Consider the following 20,469-nt stretch of genomic DNA (forward strand, 5'->3'; position numbering starts at 1 on the left):
AGGAGGAAGCCGGACAGACCTGACAGGCCCAAGCGCATCGTGAGGGTCTGCTGGGAACGTCTGGCGGAGCCCTCTGTCAGAGGGGTCTTCAACTCCCACCTCTGCTGTTTGCAGATGATGTTGTCCTGATGGCTTCTTCGAGCCAGGACCTGCAGCAGGCACTGGGGCAGTTTGCAGCCGAGTGTGAAGCGGCTGGGATGAGAATCAGCTCCTCCAAATCCGAGGCCATGGTTCTCGACCGGAAAAAGTTGGTTTGTCCTCTCCGAGTGGGTGGTGAGTCTCTGCCTCAAGTGGAGGAGTTCAAGTATCTCGGGGTCTTGTTCACGAGTGAGGGAAGGATGGAGCATGAGATTGACAGGCGGATCGGTGCAGCGTCTGCAGTGATGCGGTCGCTGTATCAGTCCGTTGTGGTAAAGAAGGAGCTGAGCCGGAAGGCGAAGCTCTCGATTTACCGGTCAATCTACGTTCCTACCCTGACCTATGGTCATGAGCTCTGGGTAATGACCGAAAGGACAAGATCGCGGATACAAGCGGCTGAAATGGGCTTCCTCCGCAGAGTGGCCGGGTGCACCCTTAGGGATAGGGTGAGGAGCTCGGTCACACGGGAGGAGCTCGGAGTAGAGCCGCTGCTCCTACACGTCGAGAGGAACCAGTTGAGGTGGCTCGGGCATCTGCTCAGGATGCCTCCTGGACGCCTCCCTAGAGAGGTGTTCTGGGCATGTCCCACTGGGAGGAGGCCCCGGGGAAGACCCAGGACACCCTGGAGGGACTATGTCTCTTGGCTGGCCTGGGAATGCCTTGGGGTCCCACCGGAGGAGCTGGAGGATGTGTCCGGGGTGGGGGAAGTCTGGGAGTCCCTGCTTAGACTGCTGCCCCCGGATATTTATGTGTTAGAATGGCCCAGTCAAAGTCCAGACCTAAATCCAATTGAGAATCAGTGGCAAGATCTGCAGTTCACAAACGGTCTCCATCAAATCTGACAAAGCTTGAAGTGTTTTGCCAGGAAGGCAAGTCAGTCTGTAGGTGTGCAAAGCTGATGGATACATACCCCAAAAGATTTGCAGCTGTAATTGCAGTAAAAAGCGGTTCCACAAAGTTTTGGCTTAGGGGGGATAAATACTTTAGCACACTGCACTTTTCACTTTTTATCTGGAAATGATGTATAAATTACTTTCAACTTCACACTTATGTACCATTTTGTGTTACTTATTCACATAAAATGCAAATAAATATTTAAATTTGTGGTTGTGACTTGACAAAATTTGAAAAGGGGGATGAATACTTTTACAAGCCACTGTACTTGTCTCACTCTGAGAGCTCTTCATATCGAGGTGACGCCTTCTCTGGATACTGAAGAAATTTGTGGGGGTACAACATGAGCTAAAAATGGCCATAGAGCAATGGAACTGGGCACAGGTTCATGATGTGTTTCTCCAAAAAGGGATGAAGTGGCTGTTCAATCCACCTGCTGGCTCACATCATGGAGAACTGTGGGAGAGGCTGATCAGATTTGTGAGGAAGGTCTTGAACCCAACCCTCAAAGTTCAACATCTGGATGAGAAGGGCCTTCATACAGTTCTCTGTGAAGTCAAGGCCATCATAAACAAGTCAGCCCATCACCAAACCATCCACGGATCCAAATGATCTGGAGGCACTAACACCGAGCCATCTGTTACTGCTCAAAGGCCAGCCCTCATAGCCACCTGGAGAGTTCCAAGCAGGAGATGTGTATACACAAAGGAGATGCAAGTACAGTACTTATCTGATCTTTTTCTGGAAGCGTTGGACAAAGGAGTACCTACCTCTGTTATAGGAGTGACAGAGATGGACTGGAGTCCAGAAGAAATTTTTCACAGGAGATCTAGTTCTGTTAATGGACAGTATTGCATTGAGAAACTCATGGATTATGGGAAGGTGTTGTGCCAACCTATCCAGATCGAAAAGGCTTTGTCCGCTAAGTCCACATCAAGACCAAGACCAGGAGTCAGAGAAGGCACCATAAGGACGTTGCTGACCTCTATAGATTGCCATTTCTGAACTTTGTTTTCTGGATTTAGTTGGACCACTAAGACTGTAAACTTTTGGGTCATAAGGATGACCAGAAGAACAATTATTGCCATTAGATCTATTCATGGACTAATGATCTATTACAGCTGCTGCACTAGACTATGTTTATGATAATTTGTTATGTGTCTCCTATTATGCTTATAAAATGTGAATTATTATGTGGGACCTAATAATTAGAGGCTGGTGTGTAGGAAAAGAGTGAACTGTGTGTTTGCTGCAAGTGTGCGTCTGGTTGGTTGAAAGCCGAAGGAGGTGAGGCTCAAATGGGCAGGCACGTGCATGTATGTGTATAAAGGCGAGACTCTGGCACAGGTGTTGAGAATCAGGGCTAGGTAGCCATCATTTTTGTTGACTGCCAGTTCCACAGCCATTTTCTCTCCCAGTTTTGCCTCCATTTACTCATCTTACCATAATCTGCTGAATCCATTCACGTACATTCTGTCTGCTACGCTGCTGATAGCTCAGTGTGTGTTCACCAAATAAATCAGTACAAAATGCATGTTGGATCTTAGCGTATTTGTTTGCAATAATCTACCACCGCGTCACAAAGCTACGAATCCAGGACCCACTCTGGCTCTCACCGCGGATTCAAGATTCGTTATAGTAGTCTTCGCTTATAAACTCATAGTTGTTTTTATTTATCTGTACACTGTACAGTCTTTCACACTGACCTGCAGGATGAGTCCTCCTCCTGTGGCCCACCCCGGTTGGTCACTCCTCGGGCCATCAGGTGGTTGGTCACCAGGGTGGGCACCCCGGCACTAGAGCCATCCGCCATCCACACTGCTCCTCTGCTGATCGCTGTGGTAATGTTCACTTGAGCTAGGAGTGCCACTGAGTTCATTTTGGCCACTCCTGTCTGCACCTGCCTCTCTCTGGTTTGGACAGTGTGCTGTGTAGCCCCTTGCCTTTCTCTGGATGAGGCAGTAGAAAGCAGCTGCAGGCTAGAGGGCCTCTGAGGCAGAACCTGCGTAGGAAATGCAAATAACCTGGATTTTTATTTTTTTAAGAGGGGTATTTTACTTTTATTGGATATTAACTGCTAACACATAATATATATAGGCCACCATGTTACATTTTATTGTTTTGAAAATGCTTAATTACGTATTAATATGTTCAGTAAGTTTCACTTTCGTTTTTGACACTCTGAGTGCCCCCTCCTTTGGTTCTCTGTGCTAAGTCACTCCCCTTCAGAGAGCACAGCTTTCTGCACTACCTCCACTGTGCTGCTGGAGCCTGTCAGATCCACAGCTACATCAGGCCTGGAGGAGGACAAGTCCACTGGAGGCCACTCATGAGTCTGGTGACTGAAACATCAAACAAACATTGTCTATACAGTTGACATTTTTGACAACATAAGTTTGTATTTGGGTCATCTGTGTGGATTATGGATCAGTTGATGTCACCTGTGTGTGTACTGTGCGGGCACTCGGAGCAGGGACAGCTGGCATAGTCTCTCCTCTACACAGTGGGCACTCAGCCTGGCCTCTGCGTCCTGATCCCAGCAGTCCTCCATGGTGTCCTTCAGCTGCCTCAGAACCTGCAGAGATGAGAGCACACAGTGAGGGTCAGGAGATCTGATCCCAGGAGAAGTGTGTGTATGAGGAGGACTTACCGAGATGTTGTCCCTCCACTCCAAGGGGAAGCATGGCCGGCTCTTGTCCCTGACCACCAGCATGTGCATGTCCTCCAGAGAAGGCTCCTGTCCCAGCTCTGAGTCAAAGGCCAGCTGGAAGTGTGGAGCAGGCCTCCCTGTGGATAGAGTAGCCGGAAACACATGTAGTCTATCTTTACTATTTTACTTCTGCCCTTTGGGATTAGAGTAAACAACTTTAATGCATAAAAGTTGCCTGAGCAGCCAGTCCCTTTGACATTCTGTTCGAAGTGTCTGGAATTGGACCGTAGAGTGTGACAAACCTCCATCCCACCGTCCCCACTAATTTGTATCTTAAATGCAGAAGACTCTCCTCTTAAAAAATGTTGCATAATTTAGAATAAAATATATCACTTTTTTTTTTTTTTTAAACCTCAGATTTATTTTTCTTTATCTTTCTTGTTCAAGTTTTTTAAGCTGCCATGTCTACACATCTTTGTCAAATTTGTATGTGGCTTTAGTGTGTGGATTTGACTGGCAAGGCAAGTACAAAAGGATACTTTCCCAATATTGCACTTCTAGGGTTGTAAGGATTGGTGCTGGGCCATTCAGGTCAAAGCCACAAAGTAGAGGTGGGTAGTAGTCAGTTAGTCAGTTACATTTACTTTTAAATTTACCTTTTAAATACATTTTATTTTTCAGAATACTTTTTTAGCTGCAAACTTTTGAGTAATATATTTATTGAAGCAACAGTAGTCTTACTATGTTTTGTTTTCGTTACTGTTCCCACTGTGGGTAAGTCTATAAGTGACAAAAGATGACAATGAAATGATTTGAACCTTTATGATCTTGAGACTGTTGGTTTGGTAAAAAAAAACAAAAACAAAAAAAACAACACTTCCTCACAGATGGAGAACTCAAAGAACTGTGGAGTCTGCAAAACATCATCAGGATGAGCAAATGAATTACAATGCGGGGGTTTCAAAGACAGATCATTTTGCTGAGTCTGGTTTACAATTAGCGTCTTGTTTTGGGAAGAAAAGCCATAAATCACATTCTTCTCCTAACTTTGTTGTCACCCGGACACTGGCACCATGAACAACCTTTTAAGGAACCATTTGTGAAGACTAGGGACTGGTTAAAATTATAATTTAACATGTTGGACTGATAAATGCACAAGACCATGCAAATGTAATGTTTCTGATGAGGCATTGCTATTCTGGCTTCTTAAATGATACATAGGCGTCAGGTATGCACAATAAATGGCTCAAAACAGACCCAGAGTCAGGAAAAATTTGATGTAGATTTAATGAGGCCAAGGTGCGAAACACAAAAATAAAAAAATCCATGATCTGGGGGGGAGGTGGGGTTTTGGTGACAGGGACCAAATAGCTTTCCTTGACTGGCTTCAATTGGCTAATGTGAAAGGTAGGATGGACACTCACAGAACTTGGAAGTTGTAACCTCACAACCACAGGATTTATTATGTTGGATACCGGGAATGGGCCAACAAAGCGTGGGGCCAACCTGTGAGACCCCACCCTCAGAGGTAGGTCCTTCATTGACAGACAAACTTCTGACCAACTAGGCAGGTAGGAGGGGCCCTTCTCTTCAGATCCGCAGACCTTTTATAAAAGTCTGAACTTTGAAGTAGGGTGTGACAAGCCCTTAATCAAGTTCAACGGCAACAACTAATAAGAGCTTTGGGAGAGGGCACATCAACTTCTCGCTCCAGGGCTGGAAACAGAGGCAGTTGATAGCCAAAAACACACTTGAAGGGGAACAACCCCATGGATGCATTAGACAAAGTATTATAAGCATACTCAAGCCATACTAACATTTTCTACTCCAGAGGAGTAAGACAGTGGGGTCTAATTCTGAGAACCTGATAGACTTGTTCAGTCTATCCATTGGTTTGGGGATGGCGACCAGAAGACAGGCTCACAGTGGCTCCAAGAAAATGGCTGAAGGCCTTCCAGAACTGGGAAACAAACTAAGGACCCTGGTTGGACAGAGTGTTCCTACAAAAACCAAACACTTGACAGATGTGGGTTGATGAGTGTCTTAGTTGTCTCCTTGGAAGTGGGCAGCTTAGGCAAGGCTATAAATCTGACCACCATGTTGAAAACTGTCAACAAGTAAGGTGGTATTACTTGCAAGAGTCCAGAGGCAGTGGAAGTCGATGACTTGTGGCAACACACATCACAGGCTGCAACAAATTCCGTTATATCCTTTTTTATTAGGCCATCCCTCTGGCTCTAAACAGACTTCTTTGCACACTAGGATGGCAAGAAACAATAGAGGAATGAGCCCATGAAATTACCTCTCCTCTGAATTCAGGGGGAACGAACAGACGTGAGGGATAAGGAAGAGTCAATATTGGAGCCAATGTGAACAAAGTTTTCAGCTTTTGAAAGGCTTCTTCTGCTTGAGTGAACCAGGAGAACTGAAACTTAGAAAAAGTAAGCGCAGGTAAAGGTGCAGCAATAGAACTGAAGTTCCTTATGAACTTGAGATAAAAATGAGCAAAGCCCAAGAAATGCTGAACATCTTTCCAGCAGGAGGGTGAGGCCAGACCTTGACTGATTGGACATTGCCAGGATCCATTTTCAGTTCCCCCTTTGCAACCACCATACCTGAAAATGACACTGAGGAGACATGAAATGCACACTTTTGTGTCTTTATATACAACAGATTGTCCAGAAGTCTTCTCAGTACTTGTTTTACATGGAAAACATGAGACTCCATATCTGGGGAAAAGATGAGGATGTCATCTATTAACAAATTTATTCAGCATGTCCCTTAGATAGATTCATAATGGCCACTGGGGGTGTTAAAGACAGTTTTCAACTCAATACCCCTCCCTTATTCTAACCAGATGATATGTATTTCTTAAGTTCAACTTTATGAAAATCCTGGCACACTGCAACAACTCAAAACCGGAAGAAATTAAAAGGAGGGGGTACCTGTTCTTTATGGTGATGTTGTTTAGTCCTCTGGAGTCATTGCATGGTCTGAGAGTCTCATCCTTATCGTCTATGAAAAAGAATCCAGCGCCCACAGGAGAGGAGGATGGGTGAATAATTCCAGTCTTGAGAGCAGAGGAGAGATGTAATCGTCCATTGCTTAATGTTCTTGAGTAGAGAGTGAGTAGAGGTGCTCCTTGCAAGGTGAGATTCCAGAAAGGAGGCCAATAGTGAAGTCATAGGGGTGATGAGGAGGTAAGTAAGTGGCTTTAGCCTTGTTGAAGACCTCTTTCAATTCAAGGTAGCAATCCGGAACTGACAACAAATCTGCGAACTGTGGATCCTCTGAACTCAGGGAGGGAAAACATTAAATCTTCCAGTTGGGACAACAAACAAGAAACAATATTATGAGTAGACCAGTCTTTGTGGGGGCTGCGCTGTATAAGCCAGGGGTAGTCGAGGATTGGTGGGTGGTGAGCAGAGATGCTTGGAATGAGAGTCAGAAAACTTTAGGGATATTGGGCTGATGTAATGAGTTACAGTACACAGAAGGCTACGTCAAAAGCAGTGGCAGTCATGGGCTGAGACAGAGGTAACATTGAGAGGGGATCTATCTGAGGGCACACCTGAAGCACACTGCTTCTTTGTGTAACATCATGGGAAAGTCAAAAGAAATCAGCCAAGATATTAGGAAGAGAATTTTGGACTTGCACAAGTCTGGGTCATCCTTAGGTGCAATTTCAGATGCCTGAAGGTGCCACATTCATCTGTTCAAACAATTAAATCCAAGCATAAACACCATGGGAACATCATACCACTCAGGAAGGAGATGGTCCTGTGTCCCAAAGATGAACGTGCATTGGTCCAAAATGTGCATACCAACCCAAGAACAAAAGTCAGATTACATTTTGCAAGCACACAGGGACAAAATCTTAATTTCTGAATACAGGTCCATTATGACGTTTGGCCATAATGAGCATCGTTATGTTTGGAGGAAAAAGGAGGAAGCTTGCAAGCCTGAGAATACCATCCCAACTGTGAAATATGGGGGGACCGCATCATATGGTGGGGTTGTTTTGAGGCACAAGGGGCTGGTGCACTTGACAAAATAGATGGCATCATGAGAAAAGAACATTATGTGGAAATACTGAAGCAGCATCTCAAGACATCAGCCAGGAAGTTAAAGCTGAATCACCAGATGAGTAGATCCAGGAGGGTAAATAGCAGTAAAAGCTTCAGAAGCTATAGCTCCTGCACCCTGTGGAACAGATGTAGTTTCCATTTCCTTGAGCCATTCAATGACAAAGTTCATTTGAGCAGAAATCTGAAAAAAGCCTCCTGATGGTTCTTATTGTCAGATCTTAGCTCATCTCTTAGGCTACTCACTTGCTCCTCTTGCTGATAAATTCTTTGTCCTTGGGCTTGGAGCACTTCTCGGACTGGGTCTGGGGAGTCCATATCTTGGCCAGATAGTACTGTCAGGTATGTACAACAAATGGCTCAAAACAGACCCCATGTCAGGAAAAGTTTGATGTAGCTTTAATGAGGCCAAGGCACAAAACACAAAAATACAGGACATTCACAGAACCCAACAATCTGAAAAATGAGACAGGGAACAGACAGCCTGACTCACAAACAGATGCAGCACATTAGGACAGGGTCTTAATCAAAGGTGAGAACACAAAAGGACAGGAAAAACCTGCAACAGAAACAAGTTAAGTGATGTCAGAAAAAAAAAAAAGCAAAATTAAAGGGAAGCAAATAGGAAATAATTAGACGTCAATATAAAGTTTTACACATATGTATCATGTCTCTTTTGTCAAAGCTACATCCACTAATTGTTGTGAATTTCTTATGCTAAACACCACAATTTCATTACAATTCAATTATAAACCTTGGTTAATTCCACAGGTGATCCATGTGTAATTATTGAGTAAACTGATCTTATAAATGTGTTGGAATTCAACTGTAGGCCATAGAGTAAGAACATTAAGCCATAAATAACTAAAATGTGCGAAGATATAAATTTGCGTGAAGTTACACCCACTGAGGCCGCAGTAGAAAACCCCTGTACAAGCGGCCCACGTTGGCTAGTCCTTTGTTCTCTTTTTCCTGTCCTCTTTTTCTATCACTACACTAAACTTTGGCCTTCGTGGGTCGAGACGCACCTCCTCCCCTCTCGTCTCTCTCTAAGGACATGAGGAAAGCATACTGATATAGCTAAAATCTTTATCTTTTTCCTTGGATCCAAAATATTTAATAGCTGTACTTTTTAAAAATCCCTTGTTACCTTTGTTTTGCTAAAGACTTTCCAAGTAAACAATCTGAGGATTGCTGTCAAAGTTGAGTAACACCATTCTTTAACACACGCAAACACATCCATCTAACTCCCTGAGACACAGCATCCTCCACACCTCCATGGGGACTGCTGTGCCCATGATTTGGACCCAGCGAACCCACTCAGACAACCAGACAACACCGTTTTGTAAAACACACAACTCGTATTGCAGCCCCCTCAAAACCTGACCTGGGGTTCGTCCATTTATTAAAATCATTGTATTGCTAAGCTATTAAACATGTAACTCAACCCAACCCACAATTCAAAATTCTGTAGACACACGCTACACACTGCTCCTTCAGCTATGATTTAGTTTGTTACATTTTTGTGTCTATCCTTTAAAAATACCATATTTTGACCCTTTAAGGACTGAGCACACTGTAGACCAGTATAGCTCCCCTAAAAAACATGTTAAAGGAAGTATCAGAATGTACTGCATTTTTTCACACAACTACCTCTATTTTACATGTCCATCCGTATTTTTTTCTTTGATGCATCGAATAAGTCACTGGGGAAATCCCTGCAGCATCTGTGCTCTCATTCGTCCCCTTCGAGGGAGAATGGAGGCAGATTACCATAATGACGGTAAAATATTTAAAGAGCCCCATGCCTCTGCTTTGAGACGCCATTTAAATTTACATGAGAGTACAATTGGTTGCGCAGTTACGCTAATAGAAAGTCCGCAACCATGCTCTATCGGTGACAATAGCATCCGCTACTATAGGGTTAATATTTTGTCCTTCACATTACAATAAATACAAAAATATCAAATGTTTCAACCCAACAGTTACTCATACTTGTGAAATTTCTTTGACCACTACTTTGTACTTCTACTTGAGTAATATTATTTTTAAGTCAAAATGTCAAGATCCCAGTCTACCCTGCCTTTTGTTGTACTGTTTTCACTATGAAGCTGATGCCTCTCTCTGCCTATTAAGCCTAGTTTGGGGATTCAGGTCCGTGGCAGTTTACACCATCGAGTTCTGGACACTGGCGGCGGACGTGGATTGGACCGACAGCGCATTGTAGCTATATATCTTTGTGAAAGGACTAAGTGAAAAATTAAAGGATGAACTGGTTTCCTGAGACGACCCACCTGAACTAAAATCTTTGATTTTCCTAGTAAACTAAGTCGACAATTGCCTGCAGAGCCGCCAGATCCAGGCCATGATCCAGGCCATGAACTGCTCCACTCTGCCGCCACCAGCGACACTATTACCCTACCCGTCTTAGCCCTCATCGACTCTGGAGCAGAGGAGGATTTCCTTGACCAGCAGTTGGGCGAGCAGTCGGGGGTAGGGTTGGAGCCAATGTTCCCTCTAATTTTTCACGAGTCTGAGCAGATTGGCATTAGGTAATGCTAATGATTACACATGATACACATCTGACCCACAATTAAGTCAATAGCAGAATAAACCATGCTTACCGATCAGGAACAGCATCCAGTCCATCAAAACATAAGATCCTCTGCTCCTGAGTCCATCATGAGATCTTCACTCGGTTCCACAAACTGCTCCGGGTCCGAGATGCCTCTAGTTTAACTTGTACAAACATCCACAGTGTCCTCGGTCGCGTACTTCCTTTGTTTCGTCCGTTTCGTCATGTTTAAAACGCAAAACTGCTGCAAAACAGTGCGTAAAATTACGCAATTAGGCGCGCGTAAGCGCGTAAAATTACGCGCGCGTAAAATTTGCCCGTTGGAACGTTAAGGGGTTAAACACTTAGAATCATTAGCGAGTTTTCACTCCACGTTGGCTAAAACTCTGGTAGGGGCGCATGAGGACATAAGGACATGAGGACGGCTGTCAATGACGTGGATAAGCTGCGCAAATACATATGTGAATCACATAATTGGCTGGAGCAGCTCGCCGCCGGTCACACTCACTGACTCACATTGAAAAATAGCGCAGAATGAATTGTTGTGTGTTTATTGTATTTTCAACTCCGGTTCGATTTTTTGTGTGCACAGCACAGATTTTCTGTGTGCGGAGACCGTGTCAGCAGTGCGCAGTTTAGAGGGAACAGTGGTTGGAGCCACTTAAGGAACCCCTCACAGCCCTAGTGCTCAATGGGAGGCTGTTAGCCAGGGTAACGCATATCACCGAGCCTGTAACCCTAGTTTTGTCCGGCAACCACCATGAAATCAGGCGGTTCTACATCATTTCTGCTCCCACTACGCCACTCATTCTGGGCCATCCTTGGCTGGTTACTCACAACCCCACTATTGACTGGGCTAGGGAAAAGTGTCAGAGTGGAGCCCATTTTGTCATGCAAATTGCTTACAGTCTGCCCTGTCTCCAGCTGGGGGCGCCAACTCACTCTCCAGACATCCTCCGAGAGAGCCAGATCGCAGTCGCTGTCGCTTCCTTCCCACAAACCATATGACTGTGCTATCGAATTCCTGCCCGGTGCCCCCTTGCCTTCCAGTCGCCTCTATAATCTCTCCAAACCGGAAGGGGAGACTATGGAGCAATATATTCGGGACTGCCGCTGGTGTTATCTGTCCGTCCTCTTCACCCTTGGGTGTTGGTTTCTTCTTCGTCGCCCAAAAGGACAAAATATTACCACCATGCATCAACTTCAGGGGTCTCAACAATATCACCATTAAAAACAAATACCCATTACCACTGATCAAATTCGCTTTTACGCCACCTCCTTCACCAAGCTCGACCTTTGGAACTCATGTCACTTGGTGCGCAAAAGGGAAGGGGACGAATGGAAGACGGCCTTCAAAACTCCTCTGGGACATTTTGAATATTTGGTCATGCCTTTTGGATTAACCAGTGGTCCAGCAGTCTTCCAAGCCCTCATCAATGATGTGCTTGGGGACTTTCTCAATCGTTTTGTATTCGTGTACTTGACATTATGATTTTTTTCTAAGTCCCCACAGGAACACCATCACCGCGTGCGCCAGGTCCTCCAGCGACTAATGGAGAAAGAACTCTATGTGAAGACAGAAGTGTGAGTTCCACACAGATAAGGTCAGTTTTCTGGGGTTTATTGTGGGATGTAGACAGGTGAAAGCTGGCCCAGAAAAAATTAAAGTGATTACTGAGTGGCTTACGCTCACCAACAAGAAGCAACTACAAAGATTTATTGGGTTTGCTAACTTCTACAGGTGTTTCATCAGAGACTTTAGCTGCGTTGTTGGTCTCCTCACTAAACTCACCTCTTCCTCCAGACAGTTCAGTTGGACCCTGAGGCCCAGTTTCCCTTTGAAAAGCTGAAGGATCTATTCACCTCGGCCCCGATCTTATGTCAGCCCGATCCCTCCCTCCAGTTCGCTGTGGAGGTGGATGCCTCAGACACAGGTTTTGGGGCAGTCCTCTGCCAAAGGTTTGAATCCCACAATCGACTGTATCCCTGTTCCTTTTTCTCTCATCGTATGTCCCTAACTGAGAGCAATTATGATGTGGGAGATCGAGAACTGCTGGTGGTCAAGCTCGCCGTGGAAGAGTAGCGTCACTGGTTGGAGGGGGCAGAGCATCCTTTCCTGGTTTCGACAGATCACAAGAACCTAGCTTACATTCAATCCACTAAACGTTTAAACTCTTGTCAAGCCTGCTGGTCTCCATTTTTCAGTTTGAATTTAATACTCACGTATCACCCTGGATCCCGTAACATCAAGCCAGACGCACTCTCGTGTCAGTTCTCCCAGGAGGATACCATCACCTCTCCGGAACCCATCATATTCCCTACCTGTGTGGTTCGCTGCTGTCCACTGAGAGATTGTGGATTTGGTCCGGGAAGCTCATCGCACCCATCCTGACCCAGGTAATGGCCCACCTGGTACTCTCTTTGTTCCAGATTCTGTCCACTCCAAGGTACTTTAATGGGTCCACTGCTCTCGGTTCTGGGGTCAATCACACACGCTCCCTCTTGAGACGTCACTTCTGGTGGCCCACTGTTGACAAAGACACCAGGGCTTATGTATCAGAGTGCCAGGTGTGTGCCGGGGTAAAGCCTCCCACTCGCCACCTTCCGGTCTGCTCCAACCACTACCAGTCCCGAAACGACCATGTTCCATGTGGCAGTGGACTTCGTGACGGGCCTTCCTCCGTCTCAAGGTAACATAGTCATTCTCACTATTGTTGACCATTTCTCCAAGGCAGCCCATTTCCACGCCCTACTGAAACTCCCAACCGCCAAGGAGATTGCTGACCACATAACCAACCATGTATTCTGGCTCCATGGAATTCCGGTGGATATAGTTTCTGACCGCGGGATCCAATTCACGCCCCAAGTTTGGCGATTTTTCTGCGAGGGGTTGGGCGCATCGAGTCTCACCTCCAGCTTTCACCCCCAGACCAACGGACAAACCGAGTGTGCTAATCAGGACCTGGAGACAGCGCTAAGCTGTGTGGTTTCCTCTAACCCCTCTGCTTGGAGCACCTTCCTGCCATGGATTGAATACTGGCACAATTCCCTGGTGAGTTCCGCCTCCGGCTTATTCCCTTTCCAAACCTCCCTAGGGTACCAGCCCCCATTATTCCCGTCCCGGACACCGCACTCCCGCTCCCCAATATCAGCCAGGTCTGTCAGTTTGGCTCTCATCCAAGCATATCCAACTCAAACTCCCAGACTCCCAGATACTCTCTCCTCGCTTTCTGGGCCCCTTCAAAATGACCAAAATCATCAACGCCTTCAGTTTCCTCCCTTCTTCCACATCCATGTTACATTCCATGTGTCTCAACTCAAGCCCGTCCATGCCAGTGACCTATGCCTTCCGGCTGATCTCCCTCCTCCCACCCAGGTCATGGATGGTCATCTGGCTTTCATGGTCTGGTGCCTCATTGATGTCCGCCGGTGGGGCAGGGGACTTCAATATTTGGTGGACTGGGCCTGAAGAGAACTCCTGGATGCCCGGGGCACACATTCTGGACCCTGAAATGGTCAGAGAGTTTCATCGCGCTCATCCTGACAAGCCTAGGGGTCCTTCCATGCACACCTACATCTAATCTGTAATCAAGCTAAACCTGGGGAGGACAAAGGGAGCCACGACCTGAAACTCAGCACCAAGTCGTCCGCGTATCCACAGTGGTACTACTCTGCTTGGCTCAGTTTCATGTTTTTGCATTTTGTACTCGTTCTAAGATGGGTATTTTTGCTCCTCGCCAGATCCTGCTCCCTGGATCCACTCAGCTCCTCTGTCTCCGACCCAGCTCTCCACGACCAGTACGAACCTCACATCTTCCGACCCAGTTCACCTCTACTGGTACAGCTCCCCTCGTCTCTGATCCCACTGTTCACACTCTACTCCTGGACCGCGGCAAACAATCCTGCTCTCAAATTCTTGATCTGTCTACCTTCATTTGCACATTTAAGAACTGTGAATAAATATTGTTAAACTTTTCCCCAAGTCCTCTTTCTTTGGTCCTAGTGTCAGTTGTTATGACACTTGAGTACCAATTTTTAGTCACTCTACCCTAGGCCTGTCATGATAATTACTATGTTGAGTTCAATATTGTTCAATCAATATTTATTTACTGTACTATTGAGGAATGTTCTACTTTTCTGTAGTATGAATAGATTTGAGCTGTAGAAGGTTGAATTATGAACTTCTATGTCTCATTATAGATACAAATAACTACTTAAGTGTTTAATTTTGCTATTTATTTATTGCCGTTCCTGTTTTGTACATTTAGAATAGTTCTGGGGGATAATTCTACAGGGTTATTATTTTGTTATTGTGACAGGTCTACTCTACCCTTTTCTGCACAAATGCTATCTAAACTAAACCAAACCCCATGGTTCAGGCTCATATAAGACCAGTCTGCTTTTGGTGCAGTCCAGTACCCACCCAGGAACAGGTCGTGGCACCTCCTAAAAGCCTCCCAGAACAGCAGTCCCAGAGCATACACATCCACCTGCTTCAGAGCTGTCCCATACTCGTGCAGGTCCAGGGCCCCAGCAAGGAGCTCTGGGGCCAGGTAACGGAGTGTGCCCACCTGTCACAAAACACACAAGCTGTCAGAATGTCTCCTACAGACAGAAATGAAATACCCCGGAAAACTATTTTGTGCAAGATATTCTTAAAGAGTTCTTAAATTTTACTTCTATGGGGTATTAATTGGTAACACATAACATATTTAGATAACCATGTTACCATTTATTGTTTTGAAAATGCTATATTTACCAAAAACAACGTATTAACTATGCTGATATTCATTTTCGTTTTTGACGCCTCCATGCTAAATCACTCCCCCTTCATCACAACACAATCAGCATAAATCCCAATAATGAAACTACTGCACATCGCATCAGGTTTGTCACGTTATAGAGTATTGTTTTGCATCATATTTTTGTTATATTTAAGGAGAATTATCGTGTGGAGGAATGTTTGACGTAGGCTTGTGGGCTGAGATTTGGACAGAATTGTACAAATAACCATATGGAAAGTTCAAATAGAGCCCAAGAGAGAATGCTAAAATACTCAAGCATGCATGGATAAAATCACTTCAGGCATGTTTTTGATGAGAGAACAATATTATAACATGGTGGAAAGCTGCAAAAGAGCAGATTTTGCATAAATATTTCTTTCTTTAAATATATATAACTGCTTAATTAATCATAACATATGCACTAACAAATAATAATCAGGAAAATATCTCAGTCTTTAATTTGAATGTAATGTAAGCAACAAGTATAACAGGCCTTTCAGGTAGCTGACCTCAGAGATGGCCACGCTGTCTCCATCTCCATGTAGATGTCTGGGGTCTCGAGCCAGGCTCATGGACAGACTGAAGTCGGATAGAACACAGGACAGGTCAGAGCGGACCAGGACATTGGTGCTGCTCACGTCTCTGTGGGCCAGTGCAGGTTTGGACTCATCTGAAACAAAGTGTGTGCTTAGAATGAGAGAGTGGACCTTCAAACAGCCATGCCTAAGGTCTCATAGGCCCCTAAGCTCACAATACAGCTTTGTCAATCAACACAGTATCATAATGAAAATAAGCCCCTCTGTTTAGCTATGTGTAAGCAGAGATCGATCGACAGTGTTTGATCAATATATTTTATTCTGTCAAAATTTAGTGAAATTAGATTAACTGTGATATTATTAAATGAATCTAATTCTAAATTATATGGAACCTGCTATCCTGTGCTCTAATAAGGTTTTCTATGTACCTTAAGGCTGCTGTCTCCAGGTTTAACTGAAGTGTAGGACTTAAAGGTCATTACCACTCGCCTTCCCACACCAGTACATGGAAGATGGATAACTTTCTCTATATTATCATCAAGTTAAATTAAAACTTTTAGAAGCAGACGTTTCACTACATTCCAGATATCTTCATCACAGACCAGTGCCAGACACTTTTTTGCTCAAATTGGCAACATTTTTAGTGGACGGTGTTCCATGGCATCTTTTCAACAGCAAGTGCCGTGATCATGGACTGTATAAATGGACATTGCTAACCTGCTGGCCGCTGTGTTTCAAATAGGAAGTGAGTATGGGCACGATCCGGCTCCATCAACTCCAATTGACTTTCTATTGAAAAAACGTCACCTCTCTCTGTAACAGCTGCTGTCAGCCTCGTCATTTTGTCTTAAATTCATATTAACCAACTCTACATGACTCTAGGGTTTTTATTTAACTATTTTTCCCTAAATCAAAATATGAACATTAATAACAGACCAATGAGCTGCCGTCTTTCCCTGAGGGCAGGTAGGGGCGTTACCTTAAACAACCTCTGTATTGGCTCTTTGGTTGCTACGATACACGCACTTCGGTTCCAAATATGAAACTCTACTCCAAATTCTCCCCTGTAACTGATAGCCTCGATGAGCTGCATTTGGCTGGAGCCTAACACCGTGGGTGACGTCACACTTATTTAGGCCACTTTTTCATGCAGTCTGTGGCCGTGACTCAAAAAAGGTCAAAAACCACTGGGTTAGTTTACAAGAGACACTTAGAATAAACGGGGCCAGCTTCAGAGCTACAAGGTCATGGTTAGGTCTAGCATAGAGGACTTGGTACAGACAGAAGGATCAGACTAAGCTCACAGTGGACCTACCTCCAGTGAGAACCTCTGAGTGCAGAAAGGACAAACCCCTGGTAATCCCATGCATCATCCTGCAGCAGGATGTCCAATCCACCGACGTGTGGGATAGAAAGTGAGACAGACAGCCCTAAAGACAGGACAGGAAGTGAGACAGATAGCCCTAAAGACAGGACGAAAGAAAGAGCCCAAAAAGACAGGATGGAAATGAGACAGACAGCCCTCATGACAGGGCAAAAGTAAGACATACAGCCCCAAAGACAGAGCAAAATTAAGACAGACAGTCCTAAAGACAGGACAAAAAAGAAACAATCCTAAAGACAGGACAGCTATGAGATAGACAGCCCTAAACACAGGACAAAAGAGAAACAATCCTAAAGACAAGACAGAAGTGAGACAGCCCTAAAAACTCAATGGCAGACTGGAGAACCACCAATAACATAGCAGAAGCTCATTTAAAGCTGGGGTATACCAGACTTGTAAATAAGTACATTTTTTATTCCCACAAAGAGCATATTGTAAAAGAATCTGTTTTACAAAATGCAATGTAGCTGCAACTAATAATAAAATATTTTCACTTCTCAATCATCTGGAGGTCAGCACTGAAACCAGTGCTCAGATTGGCTGTGCTTGAGCAGTTCATCAGTTTCATTGAATAAGCTGTTTAAAAGCTGTGCATGTGCTCGAAAATGTATGCATGTGCATAGTGATAAAATGCAGTTGCATCACCACTGGCGGGTTCTACGTGGATGCCTGTAGAAGAATGCTATGCAACAATGTTACCATGGTGACACAATGCACACATTAGCAAAAACAGCCTGATGATTTTAGACGGTGTGAAAACTTTGTAAAAATACAAAATGAATTTAAACACCCCCCCCCCCCAATAGCAATTAATGATGTTCGAAAGGGTTTGTGAGAGCTAGGGACAGATTTAAATACCTACTTCCTCTGTGCATGGTGTGAAAATGAGGAGTCCCAGCTTTAATGTCTGGTTATGAAAGGCCATCTTTACTGGCCATCCTTCAGTGCCCCACACCTCCACCACATTCTGGGGTCATGTTCTTACGTGTGCGTAGTGGTCCATGACGATGAGGAACTGTGTGTCGCCCTCACTATCCACCCTCTCATCCGCACACAGGAAGTGGGTTATGCTGGGCTGTTGCTGTAGCGACAGAAGGCTGTAGATATAGTGTTCGTTGATGTATTTCTGTCTGTGCGCAGAGGAGTAAACCTTCACTGCTACACTGCGCTCGTTCAGGGTGCCAAGGTAAACACAGCTATAGCGGCCTCGACCAATCAGCTGCAAGGACACAAGTGTCAGAGGTCAAACAGGGCTGTACAAGTTTTAAATTCCATAAACATGACCTAACTGTGTTCCCAGATATGAAGTAAACATGTTCAAATCAAATATAGCTTTTTCTGATAACAACTGTAATGTTGATTTATTCTTAATTACAAAAGCATTGGACATGATGGACAAGTTGTTTGTGTTGTAATTTGATGTTTCGGTTCCCCAAACGATAATCCAATCATAAAGCAGAATTAGCCTTATTTAAGTCTCTTGATGGGTTTCCAATTTCAAGCTGAAATCCAGCTGGTTTAAACCTATAAGGAATCTCTCTGATCTGAATCGTCACTACATAAATCAAAGCACCTGCAGCCAATGATTAATTAGTGCTAGTGCAGTGACTGAATTCTGAAGGTTCTGTGCTTTCACATGAGACATGATCTGTCCACATGCTGAGAATGAGGAAAAGCGTGTATGTTTCCTCTATTTGGAGTTAAAGGCACTGGCAAAGGGACTCTTGTCACTGTAAAACCTGTCCTCAGTGAGCGCTCTCTCACCTCCCACAGTTTGAGCTCCTCCATGTCCACACATGATGCGTTCGAGGTCTCTGGGACATTTGGAGTCACCAGACCTAGCTTCTTTTTACCTGAACAAAAAAGGATTATTTACAAAGTGGTGTTCCTGAACACAACACAAATATACAAGGACTGTCATGTCTTATAATTGTGTCCAAATGCATGTGCTCCTTATTTACCGCAATGACTTATGTTAAGCACAAAAACAACAATATTTTAAGCTCCATCCCGCGCTGAGACATGAAGCAGCAGGTTCTTCTTTGCAACAATGTAACACAGCTGATGGAAATGTTATGAGGAAAATGAAATCTAACTGATTACCACCTAAAGCCGTGGCAGACCTGTGAGAAGGTAATGTCCTTCCAAGTGATTGTCTCCTGCTACCGAGGATTGGATCAGATCTATAAAACACTTCTGGATCAAGTATCAATATGAGTTAGAATCAATCAAATAGTGTATTTAAGGCCCTGTATCAGATTTTCCCCATGCATTTGAACATAATCTGTCTTGCCCAGTACAGATATATTGTATAAGCGTAGGAACTCTGAACTGACCTAGGAGGTGGTGTGGGGACTCTGTACTGACCTGTAAAGAGGCGATATCCACAGAACAGCAGTGACACCAGAGTGACTGCTCCAGCCACTGTCCCCACGACAACCAGAGTTGAGCGGTGTCCAGGCTGAGCACCATCTGCAATCATACGCCCAGAACAAATACTTTCTAACACGTAGAATGCAACAGACACTACAGATACAAAAGACACAACAGACACTAGACACTACAAACACTACAAACACTACAGACACCACCGACACCACAGACACTACAGACACGACAGGTACTGCAGACACTACAAACACCCAAGACTTGACAGATACTACAAACAAGACAAACACCAGTCACTACAGACACAACAGACAGAACAGACACTATAAACAAGACAAATACCAGACACTACAGACAGTACAAACATTACAAAGAAGACCAACACCAGACACTACAGACAAGGCAAACACCAGACACTACAGACACCACAGACATGACAGACACTACAGACAGTACAGACAGTACAAACAAGACAACCATCAGACACTATGAAAGAATAAATACAATGATTTAAAAACTATTGCTGTGTGAGCATCTGTTCATTAAATCACTGTCATTTAGGTGATAAATTCTCAATCAAAATTGAGTTGAGACCCTTGAAGGCATGGTGCACCTCAAAGGAAAGTGTCTGCAGAGGCCCCTGAATACATTCTACTACAAGCCTCGTAGAATGTGTCCTGAACTTGTCTGATCTACCAGCTGCAGTGGGTGGCACAGAGGTAGTCTCCCCTCCGTACTAATGTGCCCTGATCTTGTATTGTCTGCTCTGTCTGCTGTGTCTGTTTTGTGGCAGTGGGTGGCAGCGGGTCTCACCTGTGTACTGCAGCACAGGGGGTGCTGCACTCACTGGGGCCTCTGTGAAATGTCTGTTGCACAAGTCCTGGCTGCAGCAGCAGAAGCGGTAGCTTCCTTTGTGGATGTGAGCAGGAGGAGCAGTGACCAGGCAGTGGTCAGAGAGACAGTCAGGCTGGGACGTCCAGCAGCCTAACACACAGACATTAGGCAGTGGTCAGAGAGACAGTTGTGCTGGGATGT

General features: G+C 44.7%; 1 protein-coding gene across 1 annotated transcript; it reads right to left on the reverse strand.

Annotated features, from left to right (window-relative positions):
- Window positions 1-1,473: 1,473 nt before the first annotated feature.
- On the reverse strand, window positions 1,474-19,528 carry LOC117388970 (bone morphogenetic protein receptor type-2-like). Its single transcript, XM_033986521.2, has 13 exons — window positions 19,414-19,528; window positions 18,811-18,899; window positions 18,032-18,265; window positions 16,978-17,092; window positions 15,636-15,796; window positions 14,766-14,913; window positions 3,683-3,819; window positions 3,486-3,607; window positions 3,284-3,374; window positions 2,739-3,034; window positions 1,803-1,867; window positions 1,626-1,703; window positions 1,474-1,580 (listed from the first exon to the last, which is right to left on the reverse strand). The coding sequence occupies exons 1-13, from the start codon at window positions 19,526-19,528 to the stop codon at window positions 1,474-1,476; spliced, it is 1,758 nt and encodes a 585-aa protein (XP_033842412.2).
- Window positions 19,529-20,469: the final 941 nt, after the last annotated feature.

The sequence above is a fragment of the Periophthalmus magnuspinnatus genome, chromosome 21 (genome assembly GCF_009829125.3).
Source record: "Periophthalmus magnuspinnatus isolate fPerMag1 chromosome 21, fPerMag1.2.pri, whole genome shotgun sequence".
Lineage (NCBI taxonomy): Eukaryota > Metazoa > Chordata > Actinopteri > Gobiiformes > Gobiidae > Periophthalmus > Periophthalmus magnuspinnatus.

What these genes read in the sequence shown, in the direction of transcription:
- LOC117388970 (XM_033986521.2), bottom strand. Translation starts at nt 19,528, where the DNA reads ATGATTGCAGATGGTGCTCAGCCTGGACACCGCTCAACTCTGGTTGTC. An exon ending in ACAGCGTGGCCATCTCTGAG is followed by an intron (nt 14,914 to 15,635) that starts GTCAGCTACCTG and finishes GTTTTGTGACAG; the next exon opens with GTGGGCACACTCCGTTACCT. An exon ending in ATCATTTGGATCCGTGGATG is followed by an intron (nt 1,581 to 1,625) that starts GTTTGGTGATGG and finishes TTGACTTCACAG; the next exon opens with AGAACTGTATGAAGGCCCTT.